Source organism: Rhinatrema bivittatum, chromosome 5, assembly GCF_901001135.1.
Source record: "Rhinatrema bivittatum chromosome 5, aRhiBiv1.1, whole genome shotgun sequence".
Lineage (NCBI taxonomy): Eukaryota > Metazoa > Chordata > Amphibia > Gymnophiona > Rhinatrematidae > Rhinatrema > Rhinatrema bivittatum.
In genome coordinates, this window is record NC_042619.1 from 77226069 (window position 1) to 77247904 (window position 21836).

The 21836-nt window shown below is 44.6% G+C and overlaps 1 protein-coding gene across 2 annotated transcripts in view; it reads right to left on the reverse strand.

Moving 5' to 3' along the window:
- Positions 1-18051, reverse strand: part of RDX (radixin) — a 117364-nt gene extending 99313 nt beyond the window's left edge. Inside the window, exons 1-2 of one of the 2 annotated variants that reach the window (XM_029602488.1) lie at positions 17998-18051; positions 17504-17573 (exon numbers count right to left, since the gene is read on the reverse strand). In XM_029602488.1, the coding sequence (XP_029458348.1) occupies positions 17504-17515 (12 nt within the window). In that variant the 5' untranslated portion in view covers positions 17516-17573; positions 17998-18051. Of the gene's footprint in view, positions 1-17503; positions 17574-17693; positions 17865-17997 lie in introns of those variants that run through there. The other variant, XM_029602487.1, reaches the window with a different exon arrangement.
- Between the last annotated feature and the right edge of the window lie 3785 nt (positions 18052-21836).

The window sequence follows — 21836 nt, forward strand, 5'->3', positions numbered from 1 at the left end:
TTCAGACATGCCATAACGGTTTACATTTTTTTAAAAACATACATAAAGTAAAAAACATACATAAAATATAAGAAGCACTTAGTCATAAAATATAGTAGATAAAAGGTAGGGTAAAAGATGCAAGGTCTAGCATAAAAGCATATTACTATATATTCTGGGATAGCCAGAACCGCCACCAGTAGTTATCGGCCTCCGGCTGGTAGAAGGTTAGCTGGGATAGCAGGAGCTACAAAAAAAATAAAGAAAGAAAGAAATTCGAAAGGAGGCAGTTATTACCGGCTGGCAGTGGGGCTCGTTTAAATCCAGGTCTAATTCAGGCTTGGCACAAGAATCCCTTTATTGCTACAGAATGCTGGGGCGAGCAGCAGAGTAAGGGAGATGGCAAGGAGAAGCAGGACCTGCGACCCTAAGCGAGCACATTGGCGCATATGGCTAAAAGGGGCAGGAAATGCTCCCAGTGCGGTCATTTCAAACAGAGCGTCAGATCGGGCTTTTTTCTGCTGCAAGTGCAAGGTTCCGGACTTGCTGAAAGAGAGCACCCAGGTAGAGCGAGGGGGTCCAGAGGTGGTGGTGGGGGGGGGACAGGTAACATTCTAGCTGCGAAAGAAATGCTCCATACAAAAAGACAGACGATCAGTTGGGCGCAGCAAAAATACGAAAGAAAGGCTGGCATTGGATTCTGACAGGGAGGCAGGCCCGACTACGATAGTGAAGTCTCCCAAACAATTAGATGAAGAGGAGGAAAGCAGAGAGTCAAAGTTCTCCTCAATTTCTCCTGATGACGCACAGAAGATGAAGGGCAACGAATTCAAACAGGGCCACCCTCCAAATAAGCCGAAAAGGGGAACAGGGGTAAAGAATAGGGGAACTCAGTCAAGCAAAATCTCTACAGAGGACGCAAGATCTCCTTGGCTTCTCCCGAGCAGAAGAAAGAGGCCTGCTAGAGTCAGAGGAACACGAAGGAAGGAGAAGCAAGGGAAGGAAAGGATACAGCTGTACGGCTGTTTAAAAAGGATGAGTTGGACCTCTTATTCAGCAAATGATGCAGTCCCTGGTCTTGGGTGAAGAGAAAACCTCTAGGAAAAGGGGGATTCCCATATTAATAGGCATAAAAAAGCCAGCTAGAGCTTTTCCCTTGCATCAGGATGTGAAGAATATGATGTTAGAATGGATACCCCTAATTTAGGGCTGAGATCCAAATGTGCTATATGCAGATTGTATCTACTACAGCAGATACTGTACTAGAATTTTCAAAATTCTAAAGGGTGACGCCTTGATAGCATCAGTGACCAAGAGAGCCACCATTCTGGTGGAAGGTCCGTAAGATCTGAGTCCTTCCTGAAAAGGTCATTTGAGGTGGCAAGTCTCTCCTTACAAGCAGTGATTAGCAGCAGTTACATAGCCAGGGCATTGATAAAATGGTTTCAGAGGTGCTGTGAAATAGCAGGTGTAGTGGAGGATAGCTCTTCCAAAACAGCCCAGATGGAGGAAGCAGCTGCCTTCTTGGCAGATACCCTGTATGATCTGATCAGGTCCTTGGCCAAACAGGTAGTGACGGAAGTTATGGCCAGAATGTACTTATGGTTGAGACACTGGCCCGCTAGGCAAGTTACCCTTTTAAAGGGCGCTTGCTGTTTGGTGAGGAGTTGGAGAAGCTAATGAAAAATTTACGAAAATCTAAGACCCAGAGGCTGCTGGAAGACTGGAACAGAGGAGCATTTGGAGATCGGGCAAATTCAAGCAATATAGAGCTATATAGGCCCTATATGCAAAGGGCTAAGGACCCAGATAAAACACCGGAAGGTGGGTCCGCAAACATTCATTGCGAAGTTCAGGAAGGACCGCCAGCCGAGCCCACTCCTCTCTTGAGCTGTCAGGGTTGAAAAAAACTGAGACCTACCAAAAAGGCCGAGTCTGCTGAAAGGTTGTCCTTCTGTAGGGATAAAAATGCCTGGAACTCCAGAAACGACCCCATATACCAGGGGTCGGGAACCCATGGCTCGCGAGCCAGATATGGCTCTTTTGAGGGCTGCATCTGGCTCGCAGACACGTGTCGCCATACTTCGCGGTTCCCCGCTGACCCAGCTGCTCCCCGGTCCTCCGCCGCCCGGGCTTAAAATGCTGTCAGCCCGGGCGGAACGCGGCAGGACAGCTGGAGTCAGCGGCACCGGCGTGCTCTCTTCTCCTCCCCCCCCCGCGGCCCGGAAGAGGAAGTGGAGAGCATCGGGTGCCTGCGCGGGAAGAAGAGACCACACTAGCGTGGTCTCTTCTTCCGCGCAGCTACCCGATGCTCACCACTTCCTCTTCCGGGCCGCGGGGGGGAGGAGAAGAGAGCACGCCGACTGGAGTCATCCGGGTGCCTGCGCGGGAGTCATCGGGTGTCAGCCGGGTGCCAGCGCTGGAGTCATCGGGTGCCTGCGCGGGTCTTCCCGCGCAGGCACCCGATGCTCTCCACTTCCTCTTCCGGGCCGCGGGAAGAAGAGAGCACACCGGTGCTCTCTTCTTCCCGCGGCCCGGAAGAGGAAGTGGAGAGCATCGGGTGCCTGCGCGGGAAGAAGACTGTAGCGCGGCTCGGAGGAAAATGAAAATCTTCAACCGCGGCCGATGGGACTCCGCCTTCGCCTCCGCGAGGGCTGAAAATGAAGGAGGTTAGCGTTGGGAGGTGGCTGCTGCTGCCGCGAGTTCCCGGGGGGGGGGGGGGGGGGGGGGGGGGGGGGGAGAGAGAGAGTGAATGAGCGAGATGTGTGTTTGAGATCCTGTGTGTGTGAGTGAGAGATTGCATGTATGTGAATGATTGAGAGCCTGTATATGTGAAAGAGAGTATGTCTGTGATTGAGATCCTGCCTGTGAGAGAGAGAGCATGAATGTAAGTTTACCATTGGGACCCTGTATGTGTAAGTTTGTAATTGAAAACCTGTTTGTTTGAAAGAGTATGTGTGTATGATTGAGATCCTTTGTGTGTGAGAGAGATCATGTGTATGTATGATTAAGAGCCTGTGTGTATAAGTAAGAGAGATCATGTGTGTCTGTGTCTGATTGACAGCTGGTTTAGGTGATGGAGCATGTGAGTATGTGATTGAGAGCCTGTGTTTAAATGAGAGAGAGAGAGACCATGTGTGTCTGTGTGATTGAGAGCTGATTTAGGTGAGGGAGCATGTGAGTATGTGATTGAGAGCCTGTGTTTAAATGAGAGAGAGAGACCATGTGTGTCTGTGTGTGATTGAGAGCTGATTTAGGTGAGGGAGCATGTGAGTATGTGATTGAGAGCCTGTGTGTAAATGAGAGAAAGAGAGGACATGTTTGTAAGCATGTGAATGAGAGTCTGTGTGTGAGAGAAAAAGACAGCATGTATTTATGTGATTGAAAGCCTGTGTGTGTGTGTAAGCGTGAAAAGATAGACAGCATGTGTGTAAATGTGTAATTAAGAGCCTATATAAGTGAGAGAGAAAAAACATTTGTATATGTGAGTGACTGAGAGCATGTGTGTATAGGTGTGTCATTGAGAGCCAGTGTGAGAGAGAGCGCTGGTATGTGACTGAGAGAGGAGAAAGTTCCAAGCAAACCACCCCACCTCCTGCTAATTCAGAACAATCTCAGGACACCTGGATATCAAACGTTCCCAGGTATGCAGAGCAAAAAAATTTTTGTATCCTTATTATTTTTCATTACTGGATCTTTGTGTCTGCTATTTTGAAATATTTTGTTGGTATCTGGAAATGTTTTATATGAGTTTTTAATTATTGGATATTCCACTCATCAGCTGTTTCAAAATATGTTCTTTTGTTAGTACAGTTTTACTGCTGATGATTTTATATTTCTTGATTTGTTTTATAAGGATGTGTGATGTTTCTTTTTTCCTTTGTTACACTGCATACAGAGACTCTGGCTTGTTGCAGTTTCCAATTCAGTTTTTGTCTGCATGCTTCTTGTTATGCGTTTTGGTCTCTTTATTCTATGTTAGGTGAGGGACAGCACGTGATTCAGGTGAGGTTTTCTGCTGGCGTGTAGTTTCTGTGTAGGACTCTATAGCAGCCTGACTTTGTCCGTTTTCCTAATAGGAGATGTATTGGTGTCTTAAGGCCTGGTGTAATATTTTCAGAGACTTATTGTACTTTAAAAGTGTGATCTTACATAAAATGCACACATTTACTTGTATTTAGTTTTAAACATATTGTATGGCTCTCATGGAATTACATTTTAAAATATGTGGCGTTTATGGCTCTCTCAGCCAAAAAGGTTCCTGACCCCTGCCATATACCAAAGGGGGTGGATTTTAAAAGGATTTACGCGCATAAGCGCTCCTGCACACGCCGAGCCTATTTTGCATAGGCCCGGCGATGTGTGCAAGCCCCGGGACGCGCATATTTCCCGGGGCTTTGTGAAAGGGGTGGGATGGGGGCGGGACAGAGGCCTCCGGCACAGCGGCCGTGCTGGGGGATCGCGTGCAGGCAGCTGGCCGGCCGGCACAAGTTACGCCTGCCTAATAACAAAATAAAGGTAGGGGGAGGGGATTTAGGTAGGGCTGGGAGGCGGATTAGATAGGGGAAAGTGGGAAGGGGGCAGAAGAAAAGTTCCCTCTGAGGCCGCTCCGATTTCGGACCAGCCTCGGACGGAATGGGGAAAGCCATCGGGGCTCCCCTAGGGCTTGGCGCACGCAAAAGTGCTCTAGTGTGCACCCCCTTGCGTGCGCCGACCCCGGATTTTTTAACATGCTCATGACTGTGCGCGCATGTTATAAAATCGGGCCTACATTTGTGCGTGCCAGGTAGCGTGCACAAATGTAGACTGCGCACGCAGGTTTTAAAATCTGCCCCAAAGGGCGCTACTGTTTCTTCTCCAGCAACTGATGCACAGGAGGCTCGCCCCACTTACTGGCCAATTTCTCCAACTCACTCCCAAACAAGATCGCGCCTTTAAAGGACATTTTGATAAGATTGACTTTGGAAGCTATGTCAGCTGATAAATTTTTGCAACCAGAGTGACGCCTGGCTGCTATCACTGAAGCCACTCCTCTGGCCGAGGTCCAGACCAAACCACAGCCTGCATCTGCTAAAAAGGCTCTATAACCACTCTGGAATTCCCTCCAGACTCATCAACCTTCTGAGAAAGAAGCAAACAAGATCTCACCACTAGGGTGCAACAGGAGGCAAGCTATAAATTCAACGCGAGTGCCTCAAAGGCTTGCTTAAGAATAGCCTCAATCCTTCAATCATGTACATCCTTCAAGACCTCTCCTCCCTCTACAGGGATAACCGTCCGCTTAGACATGGCACATACCATCCACTTTAGGGAAAACGCAAACCCTCACTAACAGCCGGATCCAGGGGGTACAGGCCTTCCAATGGTCGACCCCTTTAAAATTTGCCTCTGGGGCATCTCATTCCAGATCAATCAATTCCTGGATGGCATCCATCACTGGGAAAAGAAAGAGGCTTTATATAAGGAAACTAAAATGGGATTCTTCCTCGGCTCTGACATAGCATCCAAACCAGGACACCCAGCCGTTTCAAGGTCTGGGAAATCAGGGCCAGCAGTTCATCTCTATGAAAGAACTGCAATATAGTTCGATACGGTTCCAGCCCTGGATGCATTTCCCCATCCTCCAGGGAATACGGATCAGCCTCATCAGTGCCATCCGAATTCCTGTCGGGAACACCCGTGGGGAGCCAGGGCGAGCCCCAGCACTTAAGCATAGAACTGGAAGAGGGAGGAGCCATCGGCTGAGGATCCAACCGGACTGACATGGGGGAAGCAGAAGACTGAGCCTGAAGAAAGGCTTGTAAGCCTTGAAAAAAATTCCACCCAAGAAAAAGCAGCCAGGTCCAGACCAAGCTCAGAAGGAACTGGACCCACAGAATTTCCCTCGCCAGTGGAGAGGCCAGTCAAGAGAGAACCAAGATTTGGCATCCCCCTATTCAAGGCCGGTGACCAACCCATCATCAGAATGGGAAGAGCCAGGCTTAGCAAATTCCGAGGATGACAACTCTCCCTGAGCATCTGAGCAATGCTGATACAGGTTAGAAGCCAGGTTAGGCTGAGAAGCCTTAATATGACAGGCAACACAAATGGGAAGAGGCAAAGGATTCTTGCTTACTGGCACCATCACTGCGATAAACGTGCGTCGGAATGGCTTGCGCTCAAAAATGAAGTACACCCAAAAAAATAAGCACCTAGAAGACAAAAGTGTGGCAAGGCACATGCACAACCTGTGTGTCAAGTTAAGCGCATAAAAAAAGTTTGTGCGTGTAAACAGCACGCCCGAAAACAGAGCGAATAATGCGTGCACAGAGCCAACATACTGCGCACACTGACAGCCTATAGAGGGCAGCAGAACACACAAGAGCGCGCAAAAAACGGCTGCCACAGTCTACCATGCAGCATGCAAGAAAAAAGCCTAAGCGTGGGGCCTAGCTCACCGGGGGCTGCTCAACCAACCAGGCTGCCCAGTTCTCCAACCCCATTGGGAGCGGGAATGAATGTTGGCATGGCGTGCCAAGAATGGAGACCAGAGGAAGTCCTGAAACGCCTCTGTTTCTGATTCAGGTAAAAACTCCTCTCTTTTTTTTTTTTAAACCTTACCTGAGCTCAGCGCTTACTGGCTGAGTACAGAGACAGTCTCCGGTTGCGGGGGCAGAAGGCATCTGCCAAACGCCGAGCTCGGCCTCCTGCACCCAGCTGAACTAGCAGTTAAGTCCATGCCAGGAAACCCAGCTACCGGACCAAGGCACACCTCTGAGGGACCACGGAAATTGCCTCAGGAATTCTCAGCTGGGAGAGGGACCTTTAGGTAATACTGCAGGAGTGTGAGGCTTTCTTTTCCTGAATTTAGAATTTCAAAATTTCTCCTTTCAAAAAGCTCAAAGCAATCCCCATAGGGAGATGCACGTCCACCATCTGCTGGAGATGGAGAATATTGGCAGGCTGAGGTCACTGCAGGATTATGTATACTGTGACATCAGCTTGCTCCATCTCCATCTGCTGGCAAGGGAGCATAAACCTGTCTACTACTAGGAAATATCCATTTTAAAATAAGGCAGTAACGTAAGAAAATGTGGAAAAAGTGAAGGGGCCTGAAAACTTTCTGAATGCACTGTTAAGTGCACTAACAAGGTTGGGGACTGGTACTCCAACTGCACCGGGGTACAGCGTGTTGATGGGGATGAAGAGCCTGAGGGCCAGTGCAACCGACAGTGCCTGGTGCATTCTGGTATGGTCTCAAACATTTGTAACAAATATTGTCTATCGGTGATGGACTTTTCAGCTACACCCGCAATCCTTCAAGCCACTAGAAGCAGCCTTCTTGGTGCTGGACATTCCATATACTTTTTGTATTAAGTTTATTTTAGCTTTTATTTGGGTTGTACTGAAAAGTGCTCAAGGGGCTGCTGAGGCAGTGCGACAACTAGAAGTAATTTTAAAGAAAATAAATTACAGAAGTACCTGAGAGAAAGAGAGAGAGGGTATGTATCTGTACAGAAGCTCAGACAAACAAAAAAAAAAAAAGTTGCTCATGAGGCAGTGTCCATGTGGGAACTCTCACGCATAAATAGTAGAACAAAAGCTCTATGAGCTAGGAAAGAAGAGTCCATCTGGTGCCATCAGAAGATGTCACCCATGTGTCATGGTTAATTCAGTCCTGCTTATTGACTGAGAAAGAAAATGAGCATTGAAGTTCAGCACACATTTTTACACTCACCTCTTATGTCAAGGCCATAGATAGCTTTGTGTCTAAAATAATTCCCAGGAAACATATTTCATTTTTAAACAGAAAAGTAATCCCATTCACTTTAATTTGAGAAGTTATTTTGTAGGCTTGTTTTTCCGCATCCATAACACCTCTGTTTTATTTAGATTCAACTTAACCTATTTGGTTTCAATTAGCTAATCACTTCCTCAGAGTTGGACAACATTGCATTCTCAGGGCTTAATCTTAATGGAAAATAAAACTGAATATCACCCACATAAATAAAATACCTAGCACCAATTTTTTAAAAATCTCACCAAGGGATTTTAGGTAAATATTGAAAAGCAAAGGAGATAAAGCAAGCACTGTGGAACTACGGAGAAAAAGGGGCCATAGATCTGAAAAAGAATTATCATCAACTACATACACAAGTAAATCAAATCGCTAAGTGAAAAAATAATCAATTAAAAAAAAAACCACATTCACCAGCAAATGTCTCATTTAATTCACACCAATTTTTTTTATGTACAGGGCCAATTATAAATGGGGATTCTTTAAAGTACAATGATCCACCTGTTTTAATCTATTCCATTTAATTTATATCAGATTTGTTTTGGGTTTTTTTTTTATTTCCGTGTTCATACTGCAAAAGTCCCAAATTCAACTTTTACTTATCTGAAAATCAGATAAATAAAAAAAAATTGATGTGAATTGTTGCGGTTCCGGAAGTGGACCCCTGTTCAGAGGTAAGGTTAGCGTTGCCAAAGAGGGAGTTAACCCTCTCTGGTCCCTACCGTCGGAGGGCAAGGCTTGAAGGTTCACCCGTAGAGTAAAGACTTTGCCCTGGAAGCTCGTGGTTCCCCCAGGAGGAGCCTGTAGGAACCCAGCCGCTGGGACTTAGCAGACTCCCTCAAGATTGAAGATTGGTCTGGATGCAGGCGCCTCCTGCAGGTCGTAGGTTCCAGACGGCTGGCGCCTCCAGCAGGTCGAGTCAGTCCAGGAGTAGAAGCTGAAGAGTAGTCGAAGGCCGTTCCGAGGGTCGAAGCCTGAAGAAGGGTCCGCAGCCAATCCAGAAGTAACCAGGAGAAGGGTCCGCAGCCAGTCCAAGGTCGAGCCGAGAGAAGAACGAAAGCCGGTCCAAGGGTCAGGAGCCAAAAATCAGTCCAACGAGGAAGACGACCAGAAGTGGGACGGAGATCAGGAACAGAGACCAGGAACACCAGCACGGAAACCGAACCAGAAGCCTCAATACCAAGGCAAGGTCTGAGGAGCAGACCTTGCCTTAAATACCTGGAATGAGGGAGGAGTCTCAGGAGGGAGCCACAACTATTTCCTATCATGGCCTCTCTAAATCTTCTCTTCAGCCACACGCGCGGCTCTAATGCAGCCAGGAAGGGGGCGGAGTCAGCTCAGCCCCGCTGGGCTCCGCGGCCGGCATAGGCAGCAGCCAAGGCCGCGGGAAGAACGCTGGAGGAGGCTCCCTGCTCCTGCAGGAGCCTCCGGGCCCACCCAACGTCGCGGGTGAGTACCTGGTCCCGGCCGCAGACCACCGCAGCCATAACATGAATTAGATGAAAGACATTTGCAGAGAAAATATTAACATATTGGCTGCTTCAATTTAAAAAATAAATAAATAAATAAATAAATAAAAAGATCTACGAATAGTGCAATCAGATACAAAATATATTAATAAGCTTACAAGAATACTGTGGTTAATTATATTAAAAGCAACAGAGAAATCTTATAAGAACAAGAGCATGACATTTGACCTTCCTCCATCATACATCTTAGATCATCAGTTAGGGCTACTAGGGTTTCAGTCCCACGTCCAAGTCTAACCATGAAGTTTGATCTAGCAGTTTCTGTAATTAATTTGCAACTGGCCTATAAGTGGAATCAACACCATCTCCATTAATTCCACTAATCATTCCCTCTCCCCTCTTAACCTTTCCTTAACATGAAAAAGGAATTTAGACTTTTCTCTCAGTCCTGCTCTTTTCTCTTCCACTACCAATTTTTAGATCTATATTTTTAAAAAAAAAAGTTTATTTGATATATTATCAATATAAACAGAACAGCAATAATGCTTTAAAGAAAAACATAGTGCCGAGTTCCTTAGTAGATCAAGGTTGGATTCAATTCTCCAGAGATTAGATAATGCTAAAAGTTACATCTTGGTCTTCCTTCATTTAACCACAGCAATTGATTCGCTTGATCACAGAATTCTAAAAACTCGAGCAGCACAGACTGGAATGCCAGCACTGATCCTTAAATGGTTTGATTCATACCTCAAACAGATCACAGCAAGTAAGGTATAACTCACAACTTTCTGCCTGGTTACCTCTGAAACAGGAGTCCCTAAAGGCTCCTCACTCTCAGCAGTTTGGTTCAATATATACCAGTACCTCTTGCCACTCTGTAATCTCTTAGCAGGTTTGGAACTTCTTTATCATATATATATATATATATATATATATACACCGATACCCAGTTCTTAAACACACAACTCAATCGAACTGTAAGTATATGATATGATGATTCAACGGAGATTATTCAAAAGACATCATATTTAGAGAGACTGTATATAGGTATAGACTACATGCTTGATACCTATATACAGTCTCTTTAAATATGATGTCTTTTGAATGATACCCAGTTCTTAGCATAAGATCTCTCAACCACATTCAGTTTACGAGAAGGGCACGTCGGTCCAGTACCAGGGTGCCCGGATTAATGTGGGTGCCAGGCTCGATTCGAGCAGGCACTTGGGGAAGGGGGGGGCGGGTGGGTGGGTTGCTGGGCTTGGAGGGTGAGCTTGGCATGGCAGCCACCCTGGTTGGTTAGAGGAGTTTTAGTGTAGGTTTGAAATTTCAAACCTGTGGTTCCCTGGGGTGTTGGGCTAGCGGCAGTGGGAGGAGTTATTGTGGGGGTTATGCTAGGTGCGACGGGCAGTTAAGCACTTGCCTGCCGTCACCTGGCTGAGCCGCTTCCCTCCCACCCACCATCATATTCTTATGTATATTGGTTTGTTGGTTGGTTTGGTGCTGCAGCTGGGGACGGGTTGCCTGAGCCGGTTGAGATTCAGTGTGATGTTGAATGGTTCGATTACCTGACAGGTATCAGTTCTGTACTACGGGTGGGACACTGGGTACAGTTGTCCTGTGCAAGGCTCCTTGCTGGATTGTGGCAGGGGCTTCTTTGCTCCACTCTTTGCTGGGTGGTGGCGGGGGGGGGGGGGGGGGGGGGGGGGGGGTGGTTTTGTGGCTGCGCCTATTGTGAATGTCAATGACTCAAGGTCGGCTAGCCTGTAACTGTGCATCTTGCTGGTTGGGCTCGGGCACCTGTGTTATACAATAAAGCTGCGACCTATTTGATCCCAATTACCTGCCTCTATTTGTGAGAAGGTGGGTGCTGGGAGAAGAGTTAGCCCTGGCTACCAATATCATCACCATCTACCTATCAGCAATTAATACCTGGATCTCACAAATCGGCTCATAGTCAACATCACAAGAACAGTCTATTTAAGCAGAAAACAAACAAAGCAATCCCATCTACTTTTCCTTTCAATCTCAAGATTCCTACTCTAAATCAAGTAAAAAAAATCTGGGCATGATTGACAGTAGTTTATCATTTCAACCACAGGTCAAAAAAAAACTTTGTTCAGAAATCATACTGCAGGCTACAAATGCTTCGTAGGCTCAAACCCTAGTTAGAATTAACAGATTTTTATATTGTTCAAGCTCTTGTAAAATCACATACATTGATTACTGTAATTCAATTTATTTAGGACCCCCCGCACTGTGTTATAACATCCTTTGCAGATGATTCTGGTTCTGATTCATATTATAGCTCAGCAGCTATAATACTTACCAGAACTAAAGATCAGAACACCAGTTCTATGCACCTTGCACTGGCTACCCATTAATCAATGCATTCACTATAAAAACTATGTATGCTACATAACGCCATGAAAGAAGCTCCACTATGTATCAGCATCCTCCTAAGTGTCTCCCAGCCAACACAGAGTTTAAGATCTGCAAACCAATGCTTATTAGATATCCCAAACCATAAAACAATTCAACTTGCAGACATTTGGGCAAACTACTGTCTGTGGCTAGGCCACAAATGTGGAATCAGCTTCCACTCTCTTTAAGGAAACAGGAAAAAGCCTTCACTTTCAGGAAACACCTGAAGGCCCATTTATTTAGACAGGCTTTCTATTAGGTCAAAGAAAAATTCAATGACTGGTTTAATTTAACTTCCTAAATATGAAATGAACAAGGATAGGTTTGGGTCACAATTTGTATGTGTATATCAACTTTTATCTGTAATTTTATTAATGACTTAAATTGTAAGTCACCTAGGACATAGGATAGTACAAGCCTATAAGCTTTAAATAAATAAATTAGTACCTCCTATCTTTAGATAAGTTTATAAAGCTGCACTATGAAGTAAAAAATCCTAGCATTTTGAGTATCTGATTTTTAATACAAAAATATATTCTAGCATTCCTTTTGTTAGTACTTGCTTTTTAAGCTTATTTGGTAAAAGTTTTTCTGTAACATTGGCACTATTTAGGTTTCAAAATGCAAGTCTACATAATAAATTCTGTTTTATAATCATTTAAAACGTCCTCCCTCAAAAGAAATAACATTTACTATTAATGAAAACATACTGTAGAAATGCCATATTTCAGCAGAAAGTTCTAAGCCTGCTCTAGCATGTAGACTTATACTCACCTAGAAATAAAGAGATAAGGGAAGATGAAGGTCTAGTTAGACTGGAGATAGTGCACATGGTATACAAAAGCATCAGTTTTGGACCATCAAATATAAACTCCTTTTAAATGCTCCCCAAGCCCCAAAATATTAAAGTAGTTTCTTCCAAATTTTGATAAGTTATTTCAGGTACAAAATCAATTTTAAAATATTGCTTGGCACCAGTTTCTTATAAACATCAGTGTGTCCCTGGCCCCATATCATAATAATGGCATTTTGGTTCAGATCAGGGATTCTGCTGAGAACCTGACCATGCACAGATTGCTGAAAGAAGAGGATGAAAGGAGAGCAAACAGCAAGAAAACAAAGGAGATAAAATGAAAGAATGACATGCGACTTGTCAGATCTGGCAGACCCTAGCAGCGAGTGTTTATGGTCTATACCAGGGGAAGCTCAAGACAATCTGCTGCCTGAGATGAGGGATGGGATGAGATGGCACCCCTCCCACCCAAGGTGCAGCATAGGTGAAATCACTGAGCAGGGCGAGAGAGGGGTACGCCCCAGGAGTCCGCCATGTCAGTGATTTCAAATGCTGGGGAAAGAGTAAAGTAGAGGTCAAAGTTCCCAGAGGAGTGGCAGATAAAATGTCAGTGATAATACTTCTAGGGAACTGGTAAACCTCACAGGAAGCCTACCAATTGCCACTCTTTCAGGACAGGTGCAAGGGAATTAGGCACCCTAGGAGAACCCTACAACCATATGCCAAACCCTCCACCTCACTCCACCCCCTCACATACACACACTGAAGGCTGCAGGAGGGGTGGTCAGCTTCACTGAAGCTGTGCTGAAGCCGTCGTGTCACTGAAGGTACACCTTGGAGGTGGCATCATTCAAGCTGTGCCGACAAGTATCGTCTTTTGCCAAGGGGGTCATCTCATTAAAGATGGAAGGGGGACAATAAGTAAATCTGCAGCTCAAACACTAAACTTTCAAAAGGGAAACTTTGATAAAATGAAGAAAATAATTAGAAAAAAACTGAAAGGTGCAGCTGCAAAGGTTAAAAGTGTTCAACAGGCATGGACATGGTTTAAAAATACAATCCTAGAGGTGCAGTCCATATGTATTCCACACATTAAGAAAGGTGGAAGGAAGGCAAAACGATTACCGTCATGGTTAAAAGGTGAGGTGAAAGATGCTATTTTAGCCAAAAAAAAATCCTTCAAAAATTGGAAGAAGGATCCATCTGAAGAAAATAGGATAAAACATAAGCATTGTCAAGTTAAGTGTAAAACATTGATAAGACAGGCAAAGAGAGAATTTGAAATGAAGTTGGCCACAGAGGCAAAAACTCATAATAAAACCTTTTTTAAATATATCCAAAGCAAGAAACTTGTGAGGGAGTCAGTTGAACCATTAGATGACCGAGGGGTTAAAGGGGCTCTTAGGGAAGATAAGGCCATTGCAGAAAGACTAATTAATTCTTTGCTTCCATGTTTACTAATGAGGATGTTGGGGAGATACCAGTTCCAGAGATGGTTTTCAGGGGCGATGAGTCAGAGGAACTGAACGAAATCACTGTGAACCTGGAAGATGTAGTAGGCCAGATTGACAAACTAAAGAATAGCAAATCACCTGGACCGGATGGTATGCATCCTAGGGTAGTGAAGGAACTCAAAAATGAAATTTCTGATCTTTTAGTTAAAATTTGTAACCTATCATTCATATCATCCATTGTACCTGAAGACTGGAGGGTGGCCAATGTAACCCCAATATTTTTAAAAGGCTCCAGGGGCGATCCGGGTAACTATAGACCAGTGAGCCTGACTTCAGTGCTGGGAAAAATAGTGGAAACTATTCTCAAAATCAAAATCGTAGAGCATATAGAAAGACATGGTTTAATGGAACCCAGTCAAGGTTACCAAGGGAAGTCTTGCCTAACAAACCTGCTGCATTTTTTGAAGGGGTTAAACATGTGGATAAAGGTGATCTGGTAGATGTAGTGTATTTGGATTTTCAGAAGGTGTTTGACAAAGTCCCTCATGAGAGACTTCTAAGAAAACTAAAAAGTCATGGGATAGGAGGGCGATGTCCTTTTGTGGATTACAAACTGGTTAAAAGACAGGAAACAGAGAGTAGGATGAAATGGTCAATTTTCTCAGTGGAAAAGGGTAAACAGTGAAGTGCCTCAGGGATCTGTACTTGGATCGGTGCTTTTCAAAATATATATATATATATAAGATCTGGAAAGGAATACGAGTGAGGTTATCAAATTTGCGGATGATACAAAATTATTCAGAGTAGTTAAATCACAAGAGAATTGTAATACATTACAGGAGGACCTTGCAAGACTGGAAGATTGGACATCCAAATGGCAGATGAAATTTAATGTGGACAAGTGCAAGGTATTGCACATATGGAAAAATTATCCTTGCTGTAGTTACACAATGTTAGGTTCCATATTAGGAGCTACCACCCAGGAAAAAGATCTAGGCATCATAGTGGATAATACTTTAAAATCGTCGGCTCAGTGTGCTCCAGCAGTGAAAAAAAGCAAACAGATTATTAGGAAGGGAATGGTTAATAAAACGGAAAATGTCATGCCGCCTCTATATCGCTCCATGGTGAGACGGCACCTTGAATACTGTGTACAATTCTGGTCGCCGCATCTCAAAAAAGATATAGTTGCGATGGAGCAGGTACAGAGAAGGGCAACCAAAATGATAAAGGGGATGGAACTGCTCCCCTATGAGGAAAGGCTGAAGAGGTTAGGGCTGTTCAGCTTGGAAAAGAGACGGCCGAGGGGGGATATGATAGAGGTCTTTAAGATCATGAGAGATCTTGAACGAGTAGATGTGAATTGGTTATTTACACTTTCAAATAATAGGACTAGGGCACATTCCATGAAGTTAGCAGGTAGCACATTTAAAACTAATCGGAGAAAATTCTTTTTCACTCAACACACAATAAAGCTCTGGAATTTGTTGCCAGAGGACGTGGTTTGTGCAGTTAGTGTAGCTGGGTTCAAAAAAGGTTTGGATAAGTTCTTGGAGGAGAAGTCCATTAACGGCTATTAATCAAGTTTACTTAGGGAATAGCCACTGCTATTAATTGCATCAGTAGCATGGGATCTTCTTAGTGTTTGGGTAATTGCCAGGTTCTTGTGACCTGGTTTGGCCTCTGTTGGAAATAGGATGCTGGGCTTGATGGTCTGACCCAGCATGGCAATTTCTTATGTTCTTATGCGTGTCAGTCTAAGATGCACCGCGGGAAGGGTGGGCCACGTCACTGAAAATACACCATGGGTACAGGGTCATTCAACCTGCACCACTAAGGATACTGTCTTCTGCCTGCAGGGTTGGGAACCCCACAGGTGCCTTAGAGAAGCTGTGCCGCCAGCCTGAGCATTATTTCTTCTGCCTGCAGGGGGTGGGATCCCTGTGGGCAGATTACTGAAGCTGTACCACTGGTGTTGGCCTGAATGTAGGGCAAGGTGGCCGCAGCAGAAGTATTTTGGAGCCATTTTTTGCTGCCTCAAAATGTTGCCACAGTAGGCAGTCACCTCATCCTACAACTGTCCCTGGTCTATATAAATATCTCCAATCTATCCAGGCAGGTACAGATTCAACAGAAAGGCTGCTCCTTTTCCCCATAAAACCATTTTTAATCCCAGGGCCTGAGTGCCCACCTGGGGGCTACTCAGATTCAAATATGCAATAAAGGGCCCCACAGTCATCCTAACTGATGCAATAAAAGTGCGCCGAAAGTGGGCTCTCAGTGTTAAGTTCCCGCCTTCCTAATGCACGCCCAGGCACCTCTCCTGTGGGCGCCATGCAATACTTAAATTAGGGGTCATGCTGCCAAGGAGGCACTAGGGTCGATTGCATGCCCCTAGCACCTCCTTAGCAACAGTTGCCCAGGAGAGGTCGGCTGTCCGCGGGTTAGGAAAGTGGATGCTCAATTTTACGAGCATCCGTTTCCCTAACCGACGCACAGCCATGGGTTTGGAAAATGGACGCTCGTTAACTGAGCCTATGTTTCCCTAACTTGACCATGGCACTTTTTTTTTTTTTACTTTTGGTTCCTCTGACTTAATATCTCCATGATAACCTGGAGGATGTACAGAAAGGCAATATTTTCTGTTCTTCTGTACAACTTTTTGGGGTGCTCAGAAATTAATGCTTGCTCTGGGCTGGCATTAATTTCTGAGTGTAAAAATGTTGCAAGTCCGGCGCACTTTTTTTTTTGCACGCGAGGTGAATAACTAATAGCCTCATCGACACGCATTTGCATGTGATGGGTGCTATTAGTTTCGCAGCGCGCTGAATGCACGTTGTGACTGTGGACGTGCGTCCAACAGTGGGTTAAACAGCGCATTCGGCAGAGCGCACTGTTTTGCATTGGCCCCATACTCTCTTCCATCTCTAATCAGCTTTGGAGTGGGTGTTTAACTTCGAAGGGATTTGTCAGAGGGAATGAGGCTAACTGTCTTTTTTAAATTAAAAAAAAAAAGAGGATTTTGACCCTGATATATAGCAGCTTCTACAGTACTCAATTCAGTCATGACATCCCTCATCTGCACCAGAACACCATTAGAAACACAGGAGCCAATAACTGCAAGAAAATATTTACTGTGTTTAATGTGGCAGTTTTGCACTTCATTACCTAAAGAAAGGAAGCCTTCAAGATTTATTAGACGCGTCAATTTCAGATAAGTTGTAATTTTAGGAACATATAGGAGGAATAAAACATTTTGCAGGTAAACTGCTTGCAATTCTCAGTGGAAGCACAGCCTGCCTTTTAGCCTGAAAATGTTATTCTACCCAAGCCGAGTAATTTTGCAATACGCCAAGTTAAATATGTTAAACTCTGCAATCAATCATGTGCACTATAATGGTCACAGATTTTAGAAGGGCCTCTTCCATTTACCTTGTACATCTGAAGTGTAGCTATTAATAAGAAAGGAATTTACTTGGGAGAGGGCAGTAAATATTTGAACACACAATAAATTGAATTACAAAACAAACTGATACTGGATTCATTTATCAAGTGCACATATTGCAAATATCTTATTCTGAGCAGCAAATTGACATCATCCACTCACCGGTTTTGGCATTTTTCCTTTTTTTAACTTAATACTTCCAAATCTGCTGCAAAGTCGTTTTCCCCTTGTGCTGAAATCAAATGTAGTGCAGTTCGTCAGTTTGTTATAGAAGAGTTGTATACACCCGGAAGCACCCCAACAAAGCAAAAACTCATTCTATTTCCCAAAATGATATTTAACACAGTAATACCGTTATTCTTCTGTATACCGCAAGGATGCATTTCAGTTGCCAGCCACGGAGCATGACTACTTGCAAGATACCTCGTCTGATCCAGTACAGTATTTATCTGTCTCATTTGTACTCTACCTTCTTCGGTGTATGAACATACAAAATCTCCCATTTACCAATTTTCGCTCCATAAGACGCACTTTTTTTTCCCCAAAAGTGTGTGGGGGGGGGGGGAATGTCTGTGCGTCTTATGGAGCGAATATAAAATAATAATGATAATAATTAACTACAACCCCCCACCCTCCTGACCCCCCCCAAGACTTGCCCAAAGTCCCTGGTGGTCCAGCGGGGGTCCCGGGAACGATCTCCTGCTCTTGGGCCGCCGGCTGCCAGTAATCAAAATGGCGCCGGTGGCCCTTTGCCCTTACTATGTGACAGAGGCTTCCGGTGCCATTGGTCGGCCCCTGTCACATGGTAGGAGCAATGGACGGCCCACAAGATGGCGCCGGCCGTCCATTGCTCCTACCATGTGACAGGGGCCGACCAATGGCACCGGTAGCCTTGTCACATAGTAAGGGCAAAGGGCCACCGGCGCCATTTTGGTTACTGGCACCCCTCAGCTCAAGAGCAGGAGATCTTTCCCGGGACCCCCCGCGGACTTTGGGCAAGTCTTGGGGGGGCAACAGGGTGGGGGGTTGAAGTTAATTAAATGTGAAGGGTTGAGGTGGGGTTTGTTTTTTTTTCCATGAAAGAGAACGATACAAGTTTTCTGATCCGGGGAGTGGACCGAAATGGCCCTCCCCACATCCGAAAACAAAACGGGGACAAAAAAAGTGTAGGCACACCCCCCTAATTTGCTCCATAAGACGCACAGGCGCCCGGGAACAGAGCCGGTGTAGCACACCATTTTTTTTTATTTCCCCCCTCTGAATCCTAGGTGCGCTTTATGGAGCGAAATGTACAGTTCACATCCAGCACTACTCCCTTCCTTTGTAATAATCTAGATAGCTACCAATACCAGCATGGTTGCTGCCAAACATCTGATTTTTCTAAATCCTGTACAGTCTGCCAAGCACACCTGCACAAGTACCTGCATTTCCCAGTAGGGCTTGTAGTTTTTATTATGCACACTGCACACAGCCACTCAGTCAGGACCAGTTGCTAGTTTAATTCTATCATCACAGCCTGATCTAAATAGTGGGCTGGTGCCCTAACATGAGGCCACTTAGCTCCCCTGAGGAGCCTGCCAAACAAATACAGTTGTGTCAGCATCCTTGTTTCTGCTGAGACTTGTAGTTATTGCTGCACTTGCAGCTTGCCAAGGACTTATTTGCATATTAAAATTCAATAAGAATTAATAACTGATTTAAAGTGGGAAAACCCATTAAAAAATAATATACAATAAGTTGGCTGCTCTTGTGCGCCTATGAATGCATAGGCATGGCTCTCCAAACCCCTTCCCTAAACCAATCTCCATTCCAGCCCACCTATGACCAGAACCAGGCCTGGATTTAGGCCTAGCAAACTGCCTAGCGTGCCAAATTTTGAAGGAGCCAAACATCCAGGCTAAAAAGGAGCTTGCTCCTACTTGCTTTAGAACAATGTGTCAGCACAGCTTTAAAGGGGCACCATCGTGGCACTCTGCTCCATTCTTATTTACTGATTTATATTCCACCTTTCAGCCACTTCAAAGCGGATTACATTCAAGTACCATAGGAATTTCCCTGTCTCCATAAGCTAATAAGCTCATTTATCAAGCTGCGATATTTTATCGCAGGCGGTACAAATTATCATTGGGGGGGGATCGACCTGCGATAGCTTGCCCTTCCCTAACAAAATATCATGCTGTTTGTGCAGCATGATTTTATCACAGGAGAAATATGCTAAAAAAAAAAAAAAAAAGATTACACTGCATAAAGGAGTTAAACGTGCAATGGTGACCCGCTTCAGCCAGGGTCCCCATCACCTTACGAGGCCAGAGACTATAAAAGAAACTCCCTAAAATGTAGGAATCCCTCCCCCCAGGGGTCTATGTAGACCTCTGTGACCCCCAGCCCCCACCGCCTTCTGAAATGGCAGGATATTTCCAGGTGACCTCCCCCCCACAATCCCTCTTACCCCATGGCATACTGCACTCTTCAGGGGCAGAAGTAGTGGACAATTGTTCTTGACCTGCCATACGAGAAGGCACATGCTGAGCCACAAGACCCCAGAATGCTGGCATCCATTCTGCTCATGTGCTAAAAAGACACAGCACATGCTCAGTGCAACTGTTTGCAGTTCCCATGCACAAATTGGGAATATCATATGCTGAGCGGACTTCGTGCGCACTATTGGTCTCCAGAGCATGTGCAGAACGAATACCGGTGGAAACATGCAAATACTATCAGAACAACTGCAAAACAACTATAGAGAAAAAGGGAAAGAATTTGCTGTCTTGTCATCCACTAACGTTATAGTGGTATTGGTCTACAGTCCTCTTTCTAGTAATTTCCTTTTACCCTCCAAGGACTACATTTCTCATTTTCCCCTCCCTTTTAATCTAATTAGGATCTCCCCCACAAGAAAAAAAAGTAACAAAGAGGCTGATGCAAAAAGCTGAGTGTTAAAACTATGTGCTGAAATTCAGCATGCAGTTTGCTAACACACAAGCTAATTTTCTTTTAACTCCCGATGCAGTATGCTAATAATATGCTAAAGAACTGGGTGTTAAAAAATGCACACAAACAAAAAAAATACACACAGAAAAAGCTTAGCACTTAGAAAAAAAAAATTTTCTGCAAAAAACATGGTTTATGTGCACAATCATTTTCCATGCATAAGATTTATGTGCACAAAAAATGCTCCATGCAGAAAGCAATTTTTTGTGCACATAAATCATTTTATGCATAGAAAACAAGCTTTTTGTACACAAAGCATGTTTTCTATGTATAAAATCTCAACTAGATGTCCCAGCTGTAAGACAGTTACTTAGAATGACAATGGAAGAGGCTTGGTCAGATCCTATTTTGATGCAAAGCTGGTGACATTCAATGTTTAAGGATTGAATCAAGTTATAGACTGGACAAATGCACACACTGAATAGAATCAGGTAGAGAGCAGAGCCCTGTGGCACTCCACAGTGAGGCTTTTAGTGATATTTAGCCCACAAGACAGATTGTGTTGTAATGGATAGACAAAGATACAAACTAATTTAAAGGGAGTACCTTTGATGCCAATGTTTCCTAAGAAATGAATCAGGGGTCTGTGATTGACCGCGTCAAAGGTTGCAGAAAGATCTAATAAGACTAGGATGGACTCACCACCTCCGTCTGCATTTAGATGAATACTAGTGATGATGGCCAATAGGACAGATTCAGCTCCATGGCTTTTCCTGAAGCCAGATTGATGAGGATGCAAGATATTGTCCTCTTTAAGGAAGCCGTGGAGTTGGAAATAGACCACTTTCTACTAGTTTGAATAGGAAGAGGAGGCTGGACACTAGGCAATAATGATCAATTATTTTGGGATCAGAGACTGGTTTTTTCAGGATAGATTTCATTACTTCCTCAAGGGAACCTTGAGATAAGATAACTGATTATACTGGACAGCATGGAGCTAGGTCTTGCTTTAGGATGCAAATGAATTTGGGGAAAATTGGGTCTAGTGGGCTAAAGGATCAAATAATTTGTTGGAGGATCTTCTCTACCTCTTGAGGAGTGAGTCAGAGAGCGGAGCTATCTGGAGGGAGGAAAGGTGATCCTGTTGGTAAAAAAGAGAGGGTAATTAAAGGAGGGGGGAGCATGTCATTTGGATCTTATCCATGAAGAATTTTACAAAGTCTTCTGCTGTGTGTCACCTGTAGTGGTTTGAGATTCAGATTTGGAGAGCTTCTGTACTAGCTCAAAAAAGGTTTACCTGGATGGTTCATAGATGGTTTTAGTAGCTTAGAGATATAATCTTTTACAGGCTGATACAGTACAGTGCGCTCCGGCGGAGAGCACTGTTAACCCGCGATTGGACGGGCGCTATTAGGTTCGGGGGGGTTGGATGCGTGTTTTCGACGCGCTAGCTTTACCCCTTATTCAGTAAGGGGTAATAGCGATCAAAACAAAAAAAAAAACCACTCTGCATGCAAAATTGGAGAAATATTGCACCTAACAGACTCCCAGGGTCTGCAATAAT